Source organism: Stylophora pistillata, chromosome 1, assembly GCF_964205215.1.
Source record: "Stylophora pistillata chromosome 1, jaStyPist1.2, whole genome shotgun sequence".
Taxonomy (NCBI): Eukaryota; Metazoa; Cnidaria; class Anthozoa; order Scleractinia; family Pocilloporidae; genus Stylophora; species Stylophora pistillata.
Genome location: NC_142519.1, coordinates 14,886,418 through 14,910,110, shown reverse-complemented (window position 1 = coordinate 14,910,110; position 23,693 = coordinate 14,886,418). Strand labels below are relative to the sequence as shown.

The following is a 23,693-nucleotide window of genomic DNA, read 5'->3' as shown; positions in this document are numbered from 1 at the left end:
GTTTGTTGTCCGGCTGCAAACACAGTTGGCTCTCTTTCCGGCAGGCTCTCGAAGTAAACGAGTCATTCTTAATTCTTAATACATCTTTTTGCAATATAATAAATCCTTTATTAACCGAGATCGTTCGGTCAAGATGACTCTTTCTCGGTCCATAAAAATCCAAAAACTTAACTCAGCCAATGTCCAGCCATCTTGACTTCACGCTTGGCCAATATATAATGCATATTTATTTTGTTTTATTATAGGTTGATCAGAGCTGCTGCAGGAATCGTAGTCTCTGAAGATGGCTCTATGCAACCGACACGCCCCGTAAGTTTTCTCTGAAATGTTTTTGCTGTACTGGTAATAATAATGGGCAAAATGACCTGTTTACTTCTACTGACTTACTGAAACATGTATCGGAACCGGTGACTAATAGAATACCGGTATTTACGAGAGTGTAGATCTTATAGTGTCAAGAAAATAGCAGATGGGCACCCGTACCAGACGTTCTGCCAATAGGAAAATACAATTTAAAAATGAAGGTCAACCATCACGGTTGATTGAGATGCTATTTTAAAGTTTGACCAGAGTATTCCCCTCCTCCCCTACAGATGGGGAGCAATTGCTCTGTTTTTACATATCCCCGTGTGCAAAGATGCGAGCGACGAGTTGCACAGTTTTAACCGTCCTCGGGTATCATTGCATGATTTGAATGGTGTAGAAACTTGATCACTACCACGGAAGCTGTTACCACAGTCTTCTTTTTTCGCTGTCATCTCTTCACTCAACCTGGGAGCGGTTAATTGGTCTGAGTTGTGGGATGGTGGTAACTTACTTTAGTCTGAATTAGGGTGCAGGGTTGCTAGAAGTGGAACGTGTAGTCTAATAATCCATTTGCAGAAAGTTGTCCTGAAAAATGCTGTTGTTGATGACAGAGTCTAACGTTTCGACCTGAGTGGAATTCATTCTCAGAGTCAAGAAATATGACACACCCTTATATTTTATGGGAGTTCTGATCCTGACTTTGCTGCCATCCAAGAAGGCAATCGTTAGTTGAGTGTAATATACTAAGAAACAAGATAAGATAAATTATAAATGCAATCATTTTCGTTAATAAGCCAACATTCCATCTTGTTTCAGGATACAGCAGCGAAACGTGCGTCGTATGTTCGATGTATAGCAAGGCTGTTGTCCACATGCTCGATGGACACAAAACACAAAGTCAAATCTTACGGACCAGTGATTTTATTTGTTCTTAAAGATATCGAGTCTGTTGCTGGTTCAGGTCAGTAAAGGGAACATTAACCTTCAAACGGAAAATTCATTGTCTGAGAAATTGTGGTTGGATTTTCTAAAAATGCTGTGTTTTTTAAGCTGTTTACTGCTGTTGATATATTTTCGTGACAGCTGCGGATATTTTTATTTTATTTTATTTTATTTTATTTTTGAGGAAGAAACGCTCTGTAACCAACGTAACACTTTAGAATGCATTCCTTTAGCTTCTTGATGAAACGTGAAGGGAAATTAGCGTTACTGTTCCCGGCAGAAAGATGCGCAAAGTGAGAGGCGCCACCATTGTTACAGCGGTAATTTTTGTTGAAGCTGCAATATTCTCAGCTGCTATCCTAAGATATGTTTTGACTACATGGGTTAATCAATCATCAACATTCTTTGACTTGGTGTGAATTGTGAGGATGTAATCTTGTGAAATATGAATGACCTTCTACATAGGTGTTGATCCAGCAAGTACTGCATCAGAAGTGTGCATGATGATGTCAGAGGCACTTCACCTTTTGAACAACTGTTCTCCCGTGGGGGATGTACTCCGTGTTACTTTAGACTCTATTTTGCAGTTCATCCGCGATACGTCTTGTACCATGGTTGTCTTGGTGTCCATATCAGCTGCTTGTAGGACCCTCGCTAACATCCAGTACATGGTCTCCGTCATGGAGACTGGAATCCAGTCATTTTTTGCCAAGCATTCGCCGCCAAACCCCATTGGTGTTCAAATGGACGCGGATGGAGGCTGGGCACAAGTTGTACCTAGTGTAGCAGTGCCAGAACTCGCCCAAGATGAATTTGTTCAAGGTCGGTTTTAATTTGTTAATTTTTTTCAGAGAGAATTTTGATTAGCTTACCATTCATTACGGCTAAGCATTGTTAGGCCTTTTCTCCTGTATTTCGTAAGTGCTTTTTGTTTTTTCACTTGTTTTTCTTTTGTTTCATCAGCATAATTTTGACAATTGGGGGGTGGGGGTGGGGAGCTTTGTGCGTCCAACCGCGTGGAAACTTCTCTATAATCTTTTCTTTGCAAAATAAATGGACTATAAGTTGAAAAGTCACGTCTCAAACATTTTACACTTCATAATACTTAAAAAGTTAAAATCACACACTTCATTTTACTAGAATGACCTCTTGTTTTGTGTTGACTTTACTTTCGTAACAAATGTGATAGTTGAAGACAAACTCGGATATATTTTTTTCTTTTTGGTTTGTTTATCAGCCGCACACTATTAGGGCACTAACTTACCCATCATCTATCACAGAAAAGACAGCGAGTAGCGTGGCCAGTCAGATTGCAGCATTTCCCAGATAGAAGTCTGCGAAAAAACCAATAGGCTTCTACTTTTACTTCCCCCTGTATTAAACAAACTTTGTTAGTGATGTCTTAAATTTAGTGATTTCTGTTATTCTTTAAGAATGCGTAAGGCAAGGTGCTCTGCTGACGCTCTACACAAACATACTCCTTAAGCTATCCTCATGCCAGAGTCCAGTCCAAGAGATGTCTATTCTTACTGATATAGTCACGTGGTGCTCACATGTTAAAGTCAGGTGAGAATCTGGATATGATTTTGAGCGCCGGGGTGATATCTAAGTATGTGAGTAATTGTATCAAACTTTTTACCGTTGCAAGTGTCACGAAAAGCACGGTATCAATCTTAACAAAGTTGTTAACTAACAAATTTGAACCGTTGAGGTGTACAAAGAATTTTTTTGCGTAGTTTCTTTGTTTTGTTATTAATTTTCTCAACCCTTTATTTCCCACGATTGATCAAGAACGAAATTCCCCTTTCACTATCAATGCAATAAAGTGTAATAGAGTTAAGATAACAGACACGAGTAACATGGACCTTTCTATTACAACTGAAATTAATTATGCGGCAAACCGGAAGAATAAACACACCCATCTCCATCAGCTCGAGATTTAAGGTGTTGTCTTGATGTGATAAAAGATTCTCTGGATCAGTTTAATCAGTTTATAAGGAAACAGTGGCGGATCAAGGGGAGGGGCCTTTATTTGGGTAAAAACATTACGCAGAAGGAAGAAAAGCCGGCAGGTGCACACACACTCACACACACAAACACACACACACACACGCACGCACGCACGCTCGCATGCACGCACGCACACACACACACAAAACCGCCCCCCTCCCTCCTAGGCTCAAGGTCTGGATCCGCCACTGGGAAAGGTACATAACTGTAAGGGAGAAATAATTTGGATATATCAACAAAGTTGAAATGGTAAATTGGCTACCGTAACGATTACAAATGCTGACGTTTCGAGCGTTAGCCCTTCGTCGGAGCGAATAGAGGAATTGTAGGTTGTGTGTGCTTTTAAAGGCAGTTGAGTGGGTGAGGGCAGTTGAGTGTCACTGAGTGGTTGTGAGGGTGAAACGTGAGAGTGAATGGACTGCGGTCGGAATCTTCCTTTTGTGACGTTTGTAGTGCTGATTGTCGATCAATAAGTTGGGCGCGGTGGTAACCCGCTTGAACGACAGAAACAGGGTAACCACGTTTATCGAAAAACTGGCACATTGACTCTGATTTGTGGTGGAAATCAGAGTCATCACTACATAAACGACGAAGTCTTAGAAACTGAGAAAAAGGAATGGAATTCTTAACGTGAGATGGATGCGAAGACGAATATAACAAGTAATTATGCGAGTCTGTAGGTTTGTAATACACACTAGTGCATAAACCGTTGCTTTCGATTGAAACTTTCATGTCTAAAAAGGATAAAGAATTGTCAGAAATTTCCCAGGTATATTTCAGAGCCGGGTGAAAAGAATTGACTGCGGTTATGAATTGAGTGAGCTCCTCTCCGGTAGAGGAGGTAGCGCCGATACAGTCGTCGATGTAGCGACCGTAGAGTTCAGGTTTGGAGCCGTTGTATTACCTGAAAAGTTGGTGTTCGACAAAACCTTAAAAAAGATTGGCATAGCTAGGTCCCATTTGGGTGCCCATGGCTACACCATTGGTTTGTTTGAAGAAGTTGTCCCCAAATGAAAAACAATTGAGTGTGAGCACTAGTTTGGCTAAGCGTAGTAGTGTTTCAGATTTAGGTTCCTTAACAGTACGTTGATCAAAAAAATGTTTAAGGGCCAGAAGGCCTTCGCCATAAGGAATGACAGTGTAAAGAGACGTAATATCCATAGTGAAATGAAGTTTGTTTTGGCCAAGGAAATTAAAGTCGCGAAAAATTTGAAGAGCGTGTTGGCTGTCTTTAATATATGATGGTAAAGTTTTGACGATGGGAGCCATAATTTTGTCTAGATAGCTGGAGATAAGTTCGGTAGGGCAACTGCAACTGGGTTGTTAGGTTTGTGAATTTTAGGTAAAAAGTAAATACAAGAAGTTACCCCCACCGACGCAGCCCCAAACAATTTCTTTAGAAACTATCAGCGTTTATTCATTTGTAATAAGTTACCCCCCACCGACACAGCCCCAAACAGTTTCGTTAGAAACTATCAGCCTTTATTCATTTGTTAGGGAGAAATACGAATTAGATCGTGGGGTAAAGGTTTGTGTCTGGACTTGCCTTAGTTTGAGTTTCTTAATCTCGTTTATCCTAGGCGCGAATTTGAAACCAAGGTTACGTTACTGTGGCACAAGATTCTCGAGCTGTCTGTAAGACAGGTTTATTATGCAAGTGGACCTTTACAAGATTTGACCAAACAGCTATCATTCCTTGCTTCCTACCTGCATTCGTTAGGAGAAGATAAGTCCTCGGCTGGTCTGTTAGGAGCCATTGGATTTGGAAAGAAGTCGCAGCTTAGTGTTCAGTGAGTATTGTTATGTCTTTTCTCTGAGCTGTTCTGACACAGTCAGTGCTCTCTACGAGCAGCTCCTGCTGCAACTTCCTTGAAGGAACTTATTTTCAAGTGTCACTTGACATTTCAGTTTCATAGAGAATTTTCTCCGACAAGAACAGGAGAAAAAAAAAATCGCGGGTGATGAAGGATGGAGAAGATAAACAACATTTTTTAAAAATGTTAGTCAAATTTTTCAAGAGCGACTAACTGTGGCCTTCCGGTTGACAGAATTGTGATGGGAGACAGTTGATGTAGGTTTCTAAGAGAAACTCGTGAATATTCTAATTTGTCCTTACAATATCGTCCCTGAATCAAACTTTAAGGTCACGAGAATAAAGACCATGATTCCCAAGTAAAGGAGTTCTTGATTGTTAAACATATTCTCCTTGTCAGCACCTTAGGATATGTATAGAGAACGATATGGAGAATACGCTCACTCGTGTTTAAGGTAAACACTATGTTAAAACCAACTCAGCTCAAAAACTACTTCGTTGTACCTTTATTTTAAATTTCTCATTTCTTTGCAGATTTCGGTTCATGTGCCGCGCCTTGGAAGCGTTCCTGCTGGCACAGATGCCTTCAAACTCTCTTTTAAGACTAGAGGCCAAAGCCCCAGGATATGTACGAGAACCAAAAAGGGTACGATTAGAATCCTCAGTCCAATTTCACTGTTTCAAAGTCAAAATGAAATTTTTTTCCTTAACGCTCTCGCAATACTTTTCTGTTCGAAGTCGTAGAACGAAAACCAGAGTCACCACAGTGGTGGTTAGGATATCTTTGGGAAACACAGGTATCCGATTTCCAGCGCGGTAACACGATAGGACCCTGGACGCTACTGGCTTTATTTTCACATCTGATTGGATGACGCGAGTTTCTACACCAGTACGAGGCGAAATGATAAAATCAATGCAATTATGAAATTGAATTACTTTCGACTCGTTAAAAACGTAGTCTTTGTGGTTTCACAAATAATTATCTTGGAATTTGATGTGTAACGTAGTAGAACTTCTTCCATAATGCGACTCATTTTGCTTTTTTTTCCTTTCATTGTAGACAAAGCAGTTAGCCCCAGGCGGACGTGTCATTTCTTCCACTGCCGAAGCCGAGCAAGCTCTGAATAACTTGGAAACACTACGAGTTAACAAACAGTACGCGAGCCTAGCAGAACACATCATGGAAGCTTATTCGTTTATTGCTAATCCTCTGAATTCTCTCATGGAAGGACCACAGTTCGTAGTCATGCTTGTGCGTAGACTTTTTCCGAACGATAGAGCATTGGCTATCATCGCGGATCAAACAAATATTTGAATCATTATTGATATTAAGAGAAAAGACAATATAGATTTCAATATATGAAAGATGTCTAAGAAGTGTTTTCTGCTCAAGATTAATGGGCAGGAAAAATTCACCACAATTCGCAAATTTCTGTTAATAATCCTACGATGTTTTGTAGTTGAAATTTCCTCATTGTAATGAATCAGGGGAAGCCATGCGGGCAGTAGGTAGTAATTTGTATTTAAAAGTCGCAGATAGAGCGAGTAGAGTCAGAACGTTTAAAACCTAAGTGTTCCACCCTATGACATCAGAATAATTTTCTCCCAAGAGACTAAAAACAAATACAATACATGCCGTCGTTTTGTTGCTTAGCAACGCGGAAAACGGACGTAATTTTTTTTCGAGAGCTTGAATGGCCGAAAGACTTCGCACATTTTTTGGCTGTTTATGAGGACTTTCCGAAGATGTTTGGCTACTTTTCTTTCCGAATTGCCAAAAGAGAAATAATAATTTAGCTGCTTTCCCCATTTCCCTAATCTCGATGCACCTTGGTAATTAAAAAAGTTTTGTCGGACAAACGCAGAAATCTTGGCTTTAAATGTACATCAGAGGAAAGTGACAGTTTCCACTGTGATTTCATAGACCTGGGCCGGGTTGTTCGAAAGGTGGTTAACGTTCATCTAGGTTTAGAAGTCAACTTTGGCTTTGCTGTCTCATGTAGAGGAACGCGTATAACAAGCCAAGATCTCAGTATAAGTTGAAATTAACAGTAAAAATTACAAAATAAAATCCCTTTCCAAAGCTTTAAAATTCAATTAAAAATTTACACTAACCCCGGGCTAGGCTAACCGTGTTTTGAACGACCCGGCCCCGCTACAATTTGGATTGGTAATAAAATTCCTTCTATATTCACAAGATACGCAGGTTGCTTACTTCTACATTATTTCGTTATACTTCAAACTGTGGCCATTCTGCAAACGCTCTTGAAAAGAAACTTTAGACATGAAATCATTTTGTATGAAAGAAATACGACATGTGGTTATTTTAAGGATCTTCGCACTCACAGTTTCGAGAACTTCTTGAAGGAAAATACTTTGGGAAATACGGAAGGGAAAAACTTTCAGGTTCGGTGAGCACCACTTCGGTCGGCTTTTTCAGGTAAAGGCAGTCGTCAATTGACCAAAGTCATCTGAATTCGCGATGAGTTTTATTTAATACTCTCTGAGATTTGCGCGAAGTAATCGCACCGGTCTTTTAACTGCTCAGTTGCAAATTTAGAACTGATCGCCTTCCCCCTATCATGTAACAACCTTGGGCTCTTGTTGGCTCCTTGTAAAATTTTTGTTGGTTTGATTAGAATGCAGTTGTGATCGCGTCTTATTCTTTCTGCACTCTAACGAAATTTCCCACTTTTATCGCATCTTATGACAAGAGACAACGAGCAAATTTCGAAAAAATTTCACCCACAACTCGAAATTCGATCACTTCCATGAAGTTAATGAAACTGTAAATTAAAAAATGAATAAATTGAATTTTTATTATTCACGACTCTTTGGTCGTTGAACTCCAACAATACAAAAATAACACTTTGCTGATGTTAATCTTCAAATACGGCATACGAAGTTAAAAGCTATTGTTACACCTTAAGAAGATCCCGAAGACAATGACTTTTGATCCACTTTTCTTTTACAACAAGGTGAAGGTGCTATATAAGGAAGCCTGGAGGAGCTACAGTGGGGGAGAAGGGTCAATAAGCAAAAAACTTCAGTCCTGACAAGTCCACTATTCACTGTCTGTTCTACCTTTTCGCCGCATTTTAACGTCCGCGTTGATTTCTAATATGTTGTACTTAGTACCTGAAGGATGCAAACGTGGTAAGATAACGTTGCTAGCTCTTCCAAACGAAAGTAGTGGCTAACGATAACCTTTATATCCAACAGTACCTTGAACAAAACTTCAAACCAATTTCAGCTTTAGGGCAATTTTATGAGATTATAATCACTGTCACGATGAACATAGTGCTCTGTACACATAACCTTGACCTTATATTATCATTTGAGAGTATACAATACAATACTACCGTTAATTACTAGATATATCTACACTGGTTTTGTTCTTAACACAACTTGATCTTTTGAAATCCTCCCACCCCACCCCCCTCCTTGTTGAACAGATATCGACAACCAATATAAGGACATTCTTGACGAAGAAAGTTTAACTTTGGGAGATCTCACCATGGAAAATGTTGCGACAGGTTGCTAATAAAAACATTTCATAACGTAAACCACTCAAGAGACATTTGGTATCTGAGCTACAGTCTGCCATTATGATGAACTGCATATTAAATCACTTTAAAAGGAATTTTTCCTTGATTTTTCCTTTATATCCCCTGCGTGCCGTGAGATTGAGTATTTTTCTCACAGCGACGTAACTTTAACTCCTCTTTTGCTTGGATCCAAATTCTTTTTCTGTTCGCGTCCTGACGTGCTCTTGAACACACGATGCAAGCTGGGGCTGGATATTGGAGAGTCGGTCGAATCTCGTCTACTTTTCACCATCGGTTTCTTGGGAATGTTTTTTTCCGCATTCTTCACGGCTCGATTGCGACTACACTTCCCGCAATTACTTTTTTTAGAGCTTTTGGGGTCTGGACGACGAATCCAGACATTCTCCACTTGATCACAGCTGCAAGTTGACGAAGCAACACTCTCCGTATCCGCTGAACGAGAAGGATGAGCCTCGAATGTTGGTTTTTGAATCCAAGCATTTTCCACCTCAGGATAACTCGAAACTTTCCGAGGGTGACCAAACAGGTGTCGCTCATCTTCGGAAGCAATCTCTGTATCAGCGTCACTTTCTGAGTCACGGTACGATTTGAATTTCTGTGTTGAGTGCTTCTGATTAGAATGTGCAACGTTTGTGAGGAATTGATTCGAAGCACCGGGCTGCTCCACCGCCGGACGTATTTTGGCGGGATTCTCCTCCTGCAGTCCAAACTCTGTCATCTCGTAATTCTCTCCAAGACATGTGTCAGTCCACTGGTTGAGTCTTCGAGCCGTAGATGGGGAAATCATGGAGGTAGTCTCTCCCTGCTGAGGTGCTGGCCATTGATAGTGTCCACCTCCTCCCTCCACGTTTTTCCGTACAACACTTCTGATCTTGGATATCACAGACGTCCCTCCAGAACTCTTGTCTCTTCCTGTGTCTCTTTTGGGTTTGTGTGATACCTGTAATGGGTACGAGTCAGACAACAGCGGAATTACCGCACAACCGTCGCTCGAAGAACGACAGTGTTGGCGTTTTTCGGTAGCTTGTCCACTATGTCGGGGATCAACGTCAAGCCGTTCGTAATTCTGCTTCAAGGAAGCATCTCTGCGAGGTTGGCGACGATACTTTGCTAGTGAATCATTGCTGTGGTTCCATTTGAAATTTGCTGCATGTCTTCCCTCCAGAGAGGCTCCGCTGTCCATACTGTTCGCGTCAGCGCCTCGTGCCTTCGCTCTCCGCTGTCTACCGGCCAGAGCCCTGGGACCAACATCTGATCTGCTCCGCAAGAGGGAAGGACTGGGTTCGGTTTCCTGGACAACGCCATGATTGGAGCTTGAGCTCGAGTGAGTGAGAGAGGTAGAAGATCCAACTTTCTTTTTCCCAGATTGCTGTGCACGTGACGTGGAGTCAACATCTTGCCTTGTGACTGGGACGATACCAGCTTGACCCGCTGAGTATAACGGCTGCGATCTCAAGTCTTCTGTCTGTTTAGAGACAAGGCAATGAGGGTGTGATTGCTTAGAAACCAGGCCTGGCTGGACATTACTGGCAGGGTGAGAGGAAGCTTCGTAATCTTGCTTTGAAGCTTGGCGCGTGGAAAGCGGATGCTGGGTAGCCTGGCCATGGGGTATCGGAGACTGGGTTCTAGATGAACTGTTGAATGCTCTCGCTGGATCCTTTTTAATCCTAGCTTGTGCCTCTGCTGATCGCATATTCGCAGGCATACTACGGTAGTGTCTGGCTACACGGGAGGATGTTGACTCGTTATCCGTAGAACTCCCTGGCTTCACAGCCATCAAGTTTCGTAGAGCTGCTGCTGCTGCCTGGGCGATGGCTTTGTGCTTCGAGTTGATAAGCGACTTGAACAGAGACACAGCACCGAGCTCCCAGAGTAGCTCTTGATCCTCGACGCATCGAGCCGACAGGTTCCACAAGGCACCACACACATTGCTGACGACTCTTAGGCTTGGCGAACGTAGTTGAGTGAGCATAATCTGAAAGCAGCCGCAATCCCTGAGGGTCTTACGATAGTCGGGACGCACGGCAATGTGGGACGAGAGATTTCTCAAAATTCCTCCGCTGCTCTCTACCACAGTAATACTACCGGATGGACTGGAGTAGTTGAGGCATTTGACGAAGAACTTCAGGGCGCCTGGTGTCGCACAAATCTCTGTCTTGTTATCCGAGCAATGAGCTGACAGGTTCCACAAGGCACTAAGGGTCGTTCTCAGGGCGGGCTCGCCCTGCAATGATTGGGCCGCAGCTAACAACGCTTTCACTGCACCCGCTTCGCGTAAAGTTTTGCGGCAAAATTCGTCGGCCCTCCAAGACAGGTTTCTAAGTACACTCGCAGAAACTTGGATGATCTCTTCTTCTTCAACGGTGTTCAACTGAGCGATAATGGCGTCTACAGCACCTGGGATCCCGCACAACAAGCTCTTATTCTTCGTATTTCCAAAAGTAAGATTGGTAATAGTCATTCCCGCATATTTACGAAGACTAATGCTGTAGAAGTCTTTGCATTGTCCATTCACTTGGTGATCAATTTGCACAAGTTCCGCGATAGCTTGAAGGCCACCGAGTTCGCAAATGGCCGTGCGGTGATCTTCTTCGAACGAAAGTTTCATAAGTGCAGCAATAGCCGGACCTGGCCCATACTCCCTCAAAGGTGGATACCACAGTTCCGCACAGGGGTGTACTGCAAAGCCTTTAAACTGCACAACATCACAGTGCGCACGTGCGATTTCCAGCAGTCTTAGAACTCGTATCTCGCGACGACCACGCCTATCTTCCACGTTGGAATAGACAATATTATGCAAAGCGAGTCCAGCACGCGCGCGGGCCTCACGGCGAGCATTTTTGTCCGTTAAGTCTTTGCCGTGGAGCAAATCAATAAGAAGGGGCAAACAACCTGATTGCCTCATGGCTGCGCAACTGTCCTTGCTGTTTGACATCGCCAACAGAGTCCGTGACATGTCATCTTTGTCATGTGTTCCTAGCATAGACAACAGCGACTGTACCATGTCGATTCGTGTGTCAAGGTCGTGATGAGTGGCTGCGGTGCTGGCGAAACTGACCAGGCTGGACGTCTCCATACCGTCCAAAGCGTCATGCGGTGAATAACACATGGCTTCCAGACTCGACTGACTAATGCTTCTGGCGAGTCCCCGATTATGGTTTCCTCCTTCGACGCCGCTATGATTTCTCTCATTTTGATCACTTCTCATTTCTCGTGGACCAGCGCATCTGCTCGGCCTGTCCCTGTTGCTAGGTAACGGTTGATTGACTGGCCGGCTGTCGTCAGCTGGATTCAAAGCAACAGGCTTAAAAGTATCCGCCATAACTTTACTAGAGGCCTGGTTTTGAGTAGCAGTTTGTTTTTCCGATGGGGGCTCCACGATGACGACGTCTTTGGTAATAAGTGGATCTTCTTGTAACATAGCTTCACTAGTCATACCCTCAGCTGGGAGTCCTGTGGAGGAACAAGTCAGACAAGTGCAGCAAAACAACACTGGCAATTTTTTACAGTGCATAACTGATGCATCCAAACAAGCTTTTACAGTGGACATTTGATTCTTTTATTCCGACGATGGTTCTCCTATTCACTCGATATCAGAGGACTTGCATTTGTTTAATGGTTAAATTTAGTTGTTTAGGGCCCAGTTGCTCAAAGGGCGGATAAATCACTATCCAGCGGATAAATGTTAACAAAGCTGATTAAGTGGCTTAAAAATCTGATAACGCGACCAAATATAAAAATTTCTCCGATTTGATATATCCATTTTTTTATTTTCACCACCCACCTGCTTGACATTGCAAAGCACCGACACCACTGATTTAAAAGATAAAATAATTTCAAAGTGGTTGCCCTCAGGAAAAGACAAAGAGATTGGTCTCTTTTCTTCCAGGTAACAAAGAGGAAAAAAAGTAAAGCGTCTGCGTACCTTGTCCTTGCTGCGCATGCTGGTCCTGCTCGCTACAAAATCCACTGTCTCCTGGAACAGGTGGTCCGACTCCTTCAACAGTTTTCTCGGCGGCTTTTTCTTGGCGGAGAACTTGCACTTTATCGCTAGCCTCTGCGATGCCTGTACTTCTGACCTCCTCTTCGATAGCTCGCTGTTCTTCCAGGGTCATTCTGTACGATCGGTTTGAAGAATGATCTGATCCAGTCCGACCCTGTGTGATTTTTATTCACAGCATTACATAAATACGCTGGAACATTGTATATACCGTCTTTCACTACGTTGGGCAGTAGCTCCTTCCAGGTGGTTGAGGGGAAAATGCGTTCACATATTTTGGCCCACACTAATTGTTGGTTTAATACTTCACTTCACTCGTAATGCTTTTTAAAAACAAAAAAGTTAACGTTGAACCAACTTGAAATCACTTATAGTACCACTCAAAAGCAAGTTGACGGCCTCGATCCTCGAAACCTTCGAGGATTAAGAATGGAGGTTCGAGGCTCGAAACGCTCGAAGAACTTTCCGAAGATCTCAATCCACAGTTTCGTAGAAACGATTTTATCCTCGCACGCAAAACAATAGCAAAGAACAAGGCGCTTAACACGCAACTTCACGACAGCAAAAAGCAGAACCAGTTATAAAATACTACCGACACTATTGCAAATCTTATACAATTAAAGTGCCTTGATGAATCATAAAATGGGTTCAAAAGGATGAACTGAACTGTTAAGTTTGCAAATCAGAGATCATGGCAACAGGTGTGAGAGGCTAGCACTTAAAGAGCAATTTCATATGAGATGTCGATCAAAGACCGACTCATTACTAAGTGAAAAATTTAACAGCACTCGCCCCACAAGACTGACGATCATCCTCCATCCAGGGTGGAGTCAGATAAATGTTTTCTTCGGAAGGACGGCGCGAATTTTCCATGGATCTTGTTTTACGATACTGGGCAGCAAAGTCCTACAACAGATAAAAAGAAAAAAAAAATTAACCACAAACAAGGTTTCCTTACGTCAAGTTAAATTCATAGGGGCTGCTAGCTCTCTCTGCACGCAAGCAACTTATTAGCATACGTCAATTAAGTCACAATCAACAAACCAGAGAATGAAACAGTTAGAAGGCATGTGCATAAATATCAAAGTGATAACAAAAAAATTTGTTCTGTGTAGCATACTAAATTAAAGAAAAAAACACACCCAAAATAACTAAAGAACAAAACTAGGAAATGACACCAGGCAAAAAAGAAAAATGTTCTTGATAATTGACACATGTCTAACTCTACAAGCAATAAAAGAGTTGATCATTCAATCAACAATCTAAATAAATTTGCTCATGGAGTGAAGTGACTACCTTGGTAGAATCTCTCTCATCTTCCTCATGCCAGGGGGGAGGCTGTCCTTGTCTCATACGTTCCTCCATCACCATGTTATTGATGCTAAAGTTCTTTGCAACTGGTTCTTCAGTTACAAATGGCTACAGAACACAAAGATTTAGACTCCATGTTATGTTCAACTTATTACACAAAACACTTATGTACAAAGTCAATCACAAATCAATGGTTTTCCTAAACTACTTGAACCAAACGCAGGTCACCACTAACAATATTAATTTTGGAACAAAGATGAAACACGATTAGGAGTATAAATTGGAAGTTTAGAATTACACAAGTGAGAAGTTAGCCTTAAGGTTAAGTTTTTTTCCAGACAAACTAAGCATGTTTTGGCTCTATTAACCCTTAATCAATCAATGTTTCAAACTTCAAAACTCATTAGTGATGCACAGCTACTCAAACATGCACATACATGTATAGGACCATCCAAATTGTACAAGTCCCATGTAGACAAGTGTTGGGATTGTATTGTAAATTCAATGTACCCACCCTGACAGGCCCATCATCTTCTTCATTCCAGGGGGGAGAGAGACATATGTGCTCATCTGAAGGAAGCCTACTTAGTTGTTGACTAGCTAAACCTGATGGGGGTTCTTGTTTTCCAGACACCCGGCTGAAATCCTGAAGCATAATATTTCAAAATTAGAAGAATGTTCTTCTGGGCTTACAAGTAATGTGTTGGTAATAATGCTGATAAAATAGACATCAAGTTCTGAAAAGACATGTTAAAATGAATGTATTCTCTAAATTGATGATGGAGTTTTTAATTTTCCTCACAGGAGCTTCACCATGATTGGGGAACTGAAAACGAAGGAGACTGAGAAAAAACCACATTACAAACAGCAATGATAACAATGAATACAGAAGAGCAACAGTTACTGTTGCATATCTGCCACCATGGATTTTTAAATTTACCCCATGCATTAGAAGGACTATATTGATACATCATACAAGAACCTACCCTGACAGAATCCACCTCATCATCATGCCAAAGAGGTGGTCTCCTAATGTGTTCTTCGGCAGCTCGCTGATAAATTGCCTCATCTGTCCGCTCCATGTACTTTGCTTCTTTCTGGCGATCATTTCCTGTAAAATCCTACAAAATAAATCAAGTGGTTTCAATATCTTGATCAGTTAAAAATGCAACAATACTTCTAAAGTAATAACATTTTTCCCAAATAAAATTAAATTCCACTGCATTTCTTTGATATAAACACAAACATGTTTATGTAAACTTATCAGTTAACATTTGACTAAATTACCTTTACTGAATCCACATCGTCTTCATCCCACATATGAGCATCAAGAGTTTCTTTTTTATCTCTGTTTCTTACAGATTGACTCTTACTTGCCTGAACTGATTTATTTACTCTGTCACCAGCTCCAAAATCCTATGGACAAGAGAAAAAAAATCATTCTTAGCTCTGCAGTGAAGCAATGGTTGGGCTGAATATCAAATGTCCAATACAATAACCGCCGCCCAGTTAGCCCAATGGATAGTGCACTGGACTGTTGTGCGGGAGGTCGAGGGTTCGAGCCCCGGCTGGACCAACACTCATGGTCTTAAAATAATTGAGAAGAATTTGCTACCTTTCTATAACATCAAGAAATGGTTAGACATTCTAGTCTTCTCGGATAGGGACGAATAAATGGAGGTCCCGTCTCCTGCAGGGCTGGGGTAGGAGATGTTAATTTCCCACACACGAGATTACTGTGTGATGGATGTCCTCCCCTGGGATGGGATGGGTGGGAAGGTGGACTAGCTCGAATGGTTCATATGTTTCCTTCTAGTCCTTCCCCACTGCAATTAATGTAAAGAAAATGGAATAAATTAAATTAAAATGACTCTAATAAGCAAAGATTTGGTAAAACATTTGACAATGAAAAACTGCGATAAAATATTATAAAGCATGACACGACGTTTCGACGTTTCCAGAACGTCATTATCAAGTAAACTAAAATAATAAAATCGAGTATATATATAATGAAGCGGTGAATAAATTACAAAACGTTAAAAGTTAAACAAAGAGTTTAGCCCTAATGGAATCGCTCTGGGTGTTTAAATTGGGCCTTATTGTTCTTATGTACAACATTTCATAAACAAGACAATCCCATTTCGTGCCGCATTTTTTGTACAACCAGTCTACACCAGTAAGAAACTTGAGCAGGACCTAAAGCTTAAAGAAATCAAGCCACGCATCTTAAATCAGCATAGTGTTGTTTACTGTTTTAAATGTGATTTGTGTGATTCAAATTACGTCGGATATACGACGCGCCATCTGTTTCAACGCATTGCTGATCATCGATACTCTGCCATTGGTCGCCACCTGAGAGGGAACATTGACTTACTCAATGAGAGCCAGTTTAGAATGCTTAAAAAATGCGGCACGAAATGGGATTGTCTTGTTTATGAAATGTTGTACATAAGAACAATAAGGCCCAATTTAAACACCCAGAGCGATTCCATTAGGGCTAAACTCTTTGTTTAACTTTTAACGTTTTGTAATTTATTCACCGCTTCATTATATATATACTCGATTTTATTATTTTAGTTTACTTGATAATGACGTTCTGGAAACGTCGAAACGTCGTGTCATGCTTTATAATATTTTATCGCAGTTTTTCATTGTAAAATGACTCTAGTTCATTTAATAATATTCACATCCCGAAGATCTAATTTTCAATGTTTTGCCTCCTGTCTAATATCTTTTTTGGTTCACTACATAAAGCTAAGATTTGGTATTTCTGGTGCAAGGCTGCAAATAACTAATGGGCAGTCACCGGTCAGGTTGTCTGGTCAAACATGCTTTTGCTAGGACGCTACCCGTTTTTGGCCGGTCAAATTTTAACAGTCGGAACTCTTGTGATAGTGAACCCAAATTGCACAATAATCCTTTTATAACTAAAAAACAACTGAATCCAAGTCGGTCTGGCAATAAAAATTACAAGTCAATAATTTTACTACTCTTTACTGCAGAAGCAGCCTAACATTGTGTACGTGGAACGGTTACGCAAGATACAACCACAATTGTCCATTTTACTTTACATCTGGCAAAATCACTTATAATTAAATATTACACTCAGAGCCCTTTTTTTTAAAGTTACAGTTGTGAATTTTTGTTAGAGTAAAAGAGTGGTAGGATTCTCCAGGTTTTGGGCCTTTTGCTCGCTTTTTGCACTTTGCAACAAATGCTACTTGTAGTATTCTCGATGCAGCACGATTTTCTTTGTAAGGGTGCTTTCCGATCATTCAATCAATCAAACAATCAATCACTTTATTTAAGAGTAAATGATGGTATCTAGCCAAAGGTAAAACCCTCTACTCACTGGGAACACTTAAATAAAGTAAATAAAATAACAGAAGACATGATGATTTGCGGTCGCGACAGGACTTTATGACATCGCAGAAATTTGCGACTGCCGGGAATTTCTCGACCACTAATTTGTCTACTTTTATATTGGTTTTTTTTTCCTTTTGGAAACATGACTGTGTCCCTTGTGATTATCAAACAGTTAAAAATTAAAATTTCTTTGAACGAGTCGGTAAAGGACTGGACAAGATGTCCGGCAAACCAAGGATTTGTCCGGTCAGTACCCAATTTTGACCGGACATTGTCTGTTGACCAGCTGTTATTTGCAGCCCTGTGGTGTGTTCTTAGATACATAAATCTAGCAGATACAAGAAAGCCTGCCTACCTTAACAGAATCACTTTTGCCTTTGTATGCAGCCTTCACCATTGCATCAATCTTTTCTTTATTCAGAGGATGTCGGTACAAGCTTGGAGACATGGTTTGTTTCTCTGACACTGTCACCTGACCATTCTTTCCCACACTTGGATTCATAGGCAAAGTGGGTATTTTTCCACTAGTACCTGGACTATCAGTGTTTCTTTTCATAGCAGGGCTTTGATTCAGTGTTACACTTGGGATGGACCCATTTTGTTTCAGAGGTGGGTTTCTCCCTGGATTAGATGTGGGTGGCAAGGTAGAAATTTTACTTTGGGCCATATCTTGTCGTGGTACCTGGTGTCTCACTTTTTTCTTCTATAAGTGTTAGAGAAATAATACTTTGTTGAAAAACAAAAACAGAAATGAGATAAAGGTATATCATTTACATTACCAAGTACAAGTTAGGACTGTTAGTAGCACTTCTTTACATGAACATTTTAGGGTTGTCAGAGTGACTTTAATCAGTGTCAGCTTTAGAAAATTATAGATTTTTCAGGCTGGGTGAAAAAATTGTTCAATGGAAAGGAGAGTTATTTCCAGCCAAACAGCAAATCACATCTCACAGCTCTGTATCATTGGCAATATGCACTGCCTAAGGTACACATACAAGTAACTGATTCAGCTTTGCGAAGCTGCAAAGACGACGATGCATATAAACACCTGAATAGGTCAGCATACAGTGCAGTGAATGTGACTGTCATTAGTTTCATAAAATAAATCAGGCATTTTGAACATTATCATTGACAGAGGTAGGTGTGCTTGGATGAGAAAAGGCAAATTCAATTGATGCTTTAAAAACGAAAAATTCACAGGAAGTAGGGGACGGTCCTATAGCATTTGTATAGGTAATCACATGATTTCGAGTGCAATTTGGAATAAATAAGCACGGGTAAATTTTTTCAAAGACTAACAAAATTGCATGAGCCCGTAGGGCGAGTGCAATTTGTGGTCTTTGAAAAAATTTACAAGTGCCTATTTATTCCAAATTGCACGAGAAAATCATGTGATTATCTATTAATAATATACATGAAAAAATATGAGGTAGCTTCTCATAACTATGCAGAAGAAAAGTGCGTGCATCACGTGCAAAAATAATTTATTCAAACCCTGCAAGTGACATTGACCTTGACATTGACCTTGACATTGACACTGACCAATCATTCTGACCAATCAGAATGTCTGGTTTGTTTCTTTCTTTGCACTGAATTAACTCTCTTCTGCACTGAATTAACTCTGTTCTGCACTGAATTAACTCCCTTCTGCACTGAATTAACTCTCTTCTGCACTGAATTAACTCTCTTCTGCACTGAATTAACTTTCTTCTGCACTGAATTAACTGAAAACTGCATTCATCTTAACCAATCAGAACTGAGAAATTTTTTCATATATATTATTAGGAAGGTTACAAAATTCTCCAAAGTTATACAAATCCTCGACTGCATCTCATATCAGTATAAATTTCAAGAACTATCTCAACCTCCCAGTACTAAGCTATGCTCTTATTCCATGTCAAAGTTAGAGGTAAAAGTTGCTGTCACAAATCTAAATACTTACTGCAGTCTGTTGTTGATTCACCAGTGTCTCCACATCACTTCCTCCTGATTCTTCTTCTTCTGAAAGTTCCCACCTTTAAAAGAAAAAAAAGGAGCACAGAAATCAAGATTTAGTATTAAAACCCTAGCTCTTGAGATCTGGTTGTTAATTCTCCCCTCTAACTGCTACAAATTTCCTTGTAACTTAGTCATGAGAATTTGGTGTTAGATCAAGACAACAACTACCTGTTTGCTGACTGACATATGGATATCATAGGGAGAAGTTACGTGTCAGTCACTTCTGGGAGTTAAAGGGTTAAGAACCTAATTAAGGAGCAAACTCTTTCGCATTAAAAAAAAAAAACTGCTCCAGACCCTTTTCTGGATGTTTTATGAGTTTTCAATAAAGTATCATTGAAAGCTGCATTTCAGAAACATTTAATTTAATTTAATTTAATCACTTCGCCAACCAGCAGGGACACTGCAACAGCTTGCCCCAATTACTGCAGACCCAATAAACCCATCCATCCCACCCCAAGGGAGGACATCCATCACACAGTAATCTCATGTGTGGGAAATTAACGTCTCCTACCCCAACCCTGCAGGACACAGGACCTCCATTTATTCGTCCCTATCCAAGAAGACTAGAATATCTAACCATTTCTTGATGTTATAGAAAGGCAACAAATTCTTCTCAATTATTTTAAGACCCCGAGTGTTGGTCCAGCCGGGGCTTGAACCCTCGACCTCCCGCACAACAGTCCAGCGCTCTATCCATTGAGCTAACCGGGGGCGGTTAGCTCAAACGTTTGATAACCACTATTATAGAACTTTTGTGGAGGCACAGTGGCCTCATGGTTGGTGCGCTCAACTCCGGATCGAGTGGTCCAGGTTTGAGCCCCAGCCGGGGACATTGTGTTCTGTTCTAAGGGAAGACACTTTACTCTCACAGTGCCTCTCTTCACCCAGGTGTTTAAATAGGTACTGGCAAATTTCATGCTGGGGGGTAACAGTGGTTTCAAAACAAGCCAGCGACCACTAGAGTTCCGCTGGCTACTTGATTGTATGTCGCCGGCTACTCTGGTCATAACAGTCTGCTCGTGACAAACAATCTCAGAGTTATCACAGCCGCCTACTTTTCCAGAGTCGGCCGCCTACTTCAAAACATTTTGAAACCCCTGGGGGTAACCCTGTGATGGACTAGCATTCCATCCAGGGGGGAGTAGAAATACTCCTAGTCGCTTCATGCTACAGAAACCGGAGTTAAGCGCCGGCCTGATGGGCCACTGGCTCGTAAACAGACTTATTATAGAATTTGGTTTTCAAATAAGCCATATAATTATGAAGTTCATTGGATAGAGCACTGGATTGTTGTGCGGGAGGTTGGGGATTCGAGCCCCGGCCGGACCAACACTCAAGGTCTTAAAACAAGTGAAAAGAATATGCTACCTTTCTATATCAAGAAATGGTTAGATACTCTAGTCTTCTTGGATAGGGACGAATAAATGGAGGTCCTGTCTCCGGCAGGGTTCAGGGTAGGAGACGTTAATTTCCCATGCACGAGATAACTGTGCAATGGATGTCCTCCCTTGGGGTGGCTGCTGGGTGGGAATTGGCCCTGAAAAGCCCTCATGGGAAGTGGTCAATTAACATATGTATGTATGTAAGTTCTCTTTTTCTTTATTCTGATCACCTTTTAGCTTTTCGGTATGATGATAATACTTGAAGAAAATGTTTAATGGTAACTCCCATGAGTAAAAGGGTTACCTTTAGCAAGTGACTACATATAAATGAATTTATCATCAAATATGTACCAACCAACCATTAATATTCAATAGACTGTATGGGAGCCATTTTTTTGAGAGACACTCTTGACACAAAATAACATGTTGGTTTCAGTTATAACATAACAACTGATACAATGAATATATGAAGTTCATATATTTTATTTAACTGTAAGAATAAAATGTTAATAAGAGCAATACACTGTATATCTATCCTGCCAATTCTACACAATGTTAAAATGTGCTTAACAAAACATGTACTTAGGATGGACCAACATAATACATACATAACATAACATTACCATGATTGTACATGGAGTACATGTGAAAACCAAATCTACTTACTGTGGAGTTTCTCTCACATCAATCTCATCAATATTTCTATCAAAGAATGTCTCATCTAGGAAAAAAGAGAACACACTAGGTTAATGAATACAGCCTTATTTCCATTCAAGGAGAGACAGCACTGCTTGGAAACAGAGCCTGTTGTGTGTTTTGATTAGAAGTTTAAAAAGTGGGAACAAACCAAAGAAATAGAGAGAGGAGGTAAATGAATTTAAGGAGATGTGGTTACTCTTGCAAGCAACTAACTTTACAAAACCTTCTACTCCCACCTTGCTACTGTAATCATAACAGTGCTGACTACTGATTTAGCAAGCCAGCTCTATATAGCTATCCAAAACACACATTCTTAATCAAGAATAAATGGTGATTACAGTCTGCTTCATTAAGTGCCTCCAGCAAATGGGTGCATGGAAGAGGAAAGATCATGTTACAAGTGTTATCTGGATTATCAGGTGTTATCTTGTTTCTCGGTTGGCAAGGAAAATGGCTGTTAAGGTCACTACTTTTGCAAGGTCATTGCATACTGTTCCAGAGGCAACTACTTTTGCTCACACATCAGTATTCCCTACTTTTTAGAGGTAGCTACTTTTAGGATTTTGTGGTAATCTGTACCTCCTAATAAAGTACAATCAGACTGGCACAACAGACTGATTATTGATCTCTTAAATAGAACATTGATGGAAAGTTTGTGCTTAATTTCATATCTTAATTAAAAAAAAAAAACACCTTAATTGGTCTTCACTAATAATAATTCAACAAAAAAAAAAAAAACAGTCTCCTTCAAAGTAATCCTGAAATTATTCTGATTGACTACAGTATCAATAACCGATATAATATATTATACAGATCTTTATAGTTCTAAATGTTTTTTTTTTTTTTTTGGAATGACTAGCTATCGTTTGAAAAGAAGTTAGGAACTTTAAACAGTAAACATTCATAAGGGCTGGGGGCATGCAATCCCAATGGGCCAACATGAAAAAGGTTGCAGTAACAGAATGGTGCTCGTCTGACAAGTAATTGTCTTGCTTGAGTCAAGACAGACCACGCACGTTTAGGAAAATTCGTCAAAATTCCAGAGGTTGAGGCAAACATGATCGATGAAACATAAGGCGTATATAGAAACATCAAGGTTTTCTAAATCAAATACAATGCGTCGAAACTTGAAACCCCGTGGTAATTTCCTTTCAAAGGAAAAATATCCAGAACGACGAAGACAATTTAGGCAGATATACAAGTTCAAATAACCATCTGCGAAACTCGTTGACTGCAAAAAATTGCGGATACATGATCACATTGCGATCGTTCATATATCTTCGACGCGCGCGACCATCAATTCCACATCGGTACTTACTCCAAGAACGATCGAGAAAACTTCCTGCAATGTTACCATAAGTGAAAAGACGATTACCACAACATCTATTGACTGAATACATTACCTTATAGACTCACCTATGTCATCTACTTCCATATCACGTACAAAACGCTTTGCTGCCAAACTTATCTCCTTGTAGTCGCTGAATCGTTCCCACTGTTTTTACACTCAGTGCTGAAAATGGTTTCCAGAGCGCTTCATGAGAGGTTTAAGCATAGTGGTTTTCTCAGAGCTGTCGCACAAAAAGAATATGTCGACGTTTATATTGTCGGCAGGCACAAGAGAGTCAAAAATTGTCCGATAAACCTCCTACACTTCCGAAAAAGCACACCGACAACGAATCGTAAGGGAACGTGTACGACAACACGAAACACTGGACATTCACAGACGAAATAAATCCAACAGAAGGGCAGTGATTATGACAGACAACCAAAACTAGATTTGTGATTCATCAGCACGAGAGGTTTCGGCATTTCATTCAAAATACTCTCGCATGAAGCCTTCAAACAACAACAAAGTTGCCGACATCTTTTCTGAATAGAGCGTCTAGGGGCATAGTGGGCCCTTATTTAAAGGAGCTGAAAGCAAGTCACTAGAGCTCAATCCCCGCCGACATATCTCGGTAAAAAGAAACTTAGAAAACTAAGAAACTTTCAAAAGGGCCAAAGGCCTTCGAAACGATGTTAGAATTTTGTTTTTTCATCCATGCTCTTACTACATACGCAATTTATAGTTGACTTCCTCCGTCGGTGAGCAAGCGAAGGGAAACATCAAAATTAACGACAATGCGCGCAACTGATTTTTGCCTACTGCGCAATGACAAACTGTCCCCTGCACAAAGCGTGCAATACATGCTGTGAAACTTGATGTATCTCGGTATATTATCATTTATAAATACCACCGCACTTGATGCGTGGAGCTGATAAATATCTGGCAAGGGAAAGCTTGAAGTTAG

General features: G+C 40.6%; 2 protein-coding genes across 3 annotated transcripts in view; one reads left to right on the top strand and one right to left on the bottom strand.

Moving 5' to 3' along the window:
• The window catches only part of LOC111324331 (ectopic P granules protein 5 homolog), a 43,558-nt gene extending 36,288 nt beyond the window's left edge, over positions 1 to 7,270 (top strand). For both annotated transcript variants that reach the window (XM_088739750.1, XM_088739749.1), the window contains exons 50-56: positions 246 to 309; positions 1,123 to 1,267; positions 1,714 to 2,070; positions 2,682 to 2,814; positions 4,839 to 5,048; positions 5,606 to 5,717; positions 6,132 to 7,270. In XM_088739750.1, coding sequence (XP_088595876.1) covers positions 246 to 309; positions 1,123 to 1,267; positions 1,714 to 2,070; positions 2,682 to 2,814; positions 4,839 to 5,048; positions 5,606 to 5,717; positions 6,132 to 6,386 — 1,276 coding nt within the window. In that variant the 3' untranslated portion in view covers positions 6,387 to 7,270. The remainder of the gene's footprint in view (positions 1 to 245; positions 310 to 1,122; positions 1,268 to 1,713; positions 2,071 to 2,681; positions 2,815 to 4,838; positions 5,049 to 5,605; positions 5,718 to 6,131) is intronic.
• A 594-nt stretch (positions 7,271 to 7,864) lies between these two features.
• LOC111324332 (uncharacterized) lies at positions 7,865 to 23,291 on the bottom strand. The gene is made up of 11 exons (XM_088739758.1): positions 22,816 to 23,291; positions 21,367 to 21,421; positions 19,260 to 19,332; positions 17,673 to 18,020; positions 15,239 to 15,367; positions 14,938 to 15,072; positions 14,466 to 14,597; positions 13,937 to 14,059; positions 13,433 to 13,546; positions 12,566 to 12,797; positions 7,865 to 12,093 (listed from the first exon to the last, which is right to left on the bottom strand). The coding sequence occupies exons 1-11, from the start codon at positions 22,832 to 22,834 to the stop codon at positions 8,771 to 8,773; spliced, it is 4,683 nt and encodes a 1,560-aa protein (XP_088595884.1). The 5' UTR covers positions 22,835 to 23,291; the 3' UTR covers positions 7,865 to 8,770.
• Positions 23,292 to 23,693: the final 402 nt, after the last annotated feature.

Coding starts and splice junctions, on each gene's coding strand:
- LOC111324332 (XM_088739758.1), bottom strand. Junction 14,598..14,937: donor ATGAGGTGGATTCTGTCAGG/GTAGGTTCTTGT, acceptor ATTATGCTTCAG/GATTTCAGCCGGGTGTCTGG. Junction 13,547..13,936: donor ATGAGAGAGATTCTACCAAG/GTAGTCACTTCA, acceptor TATCTGTTGTAG/GACTTTGCTGCCCAGTATCG.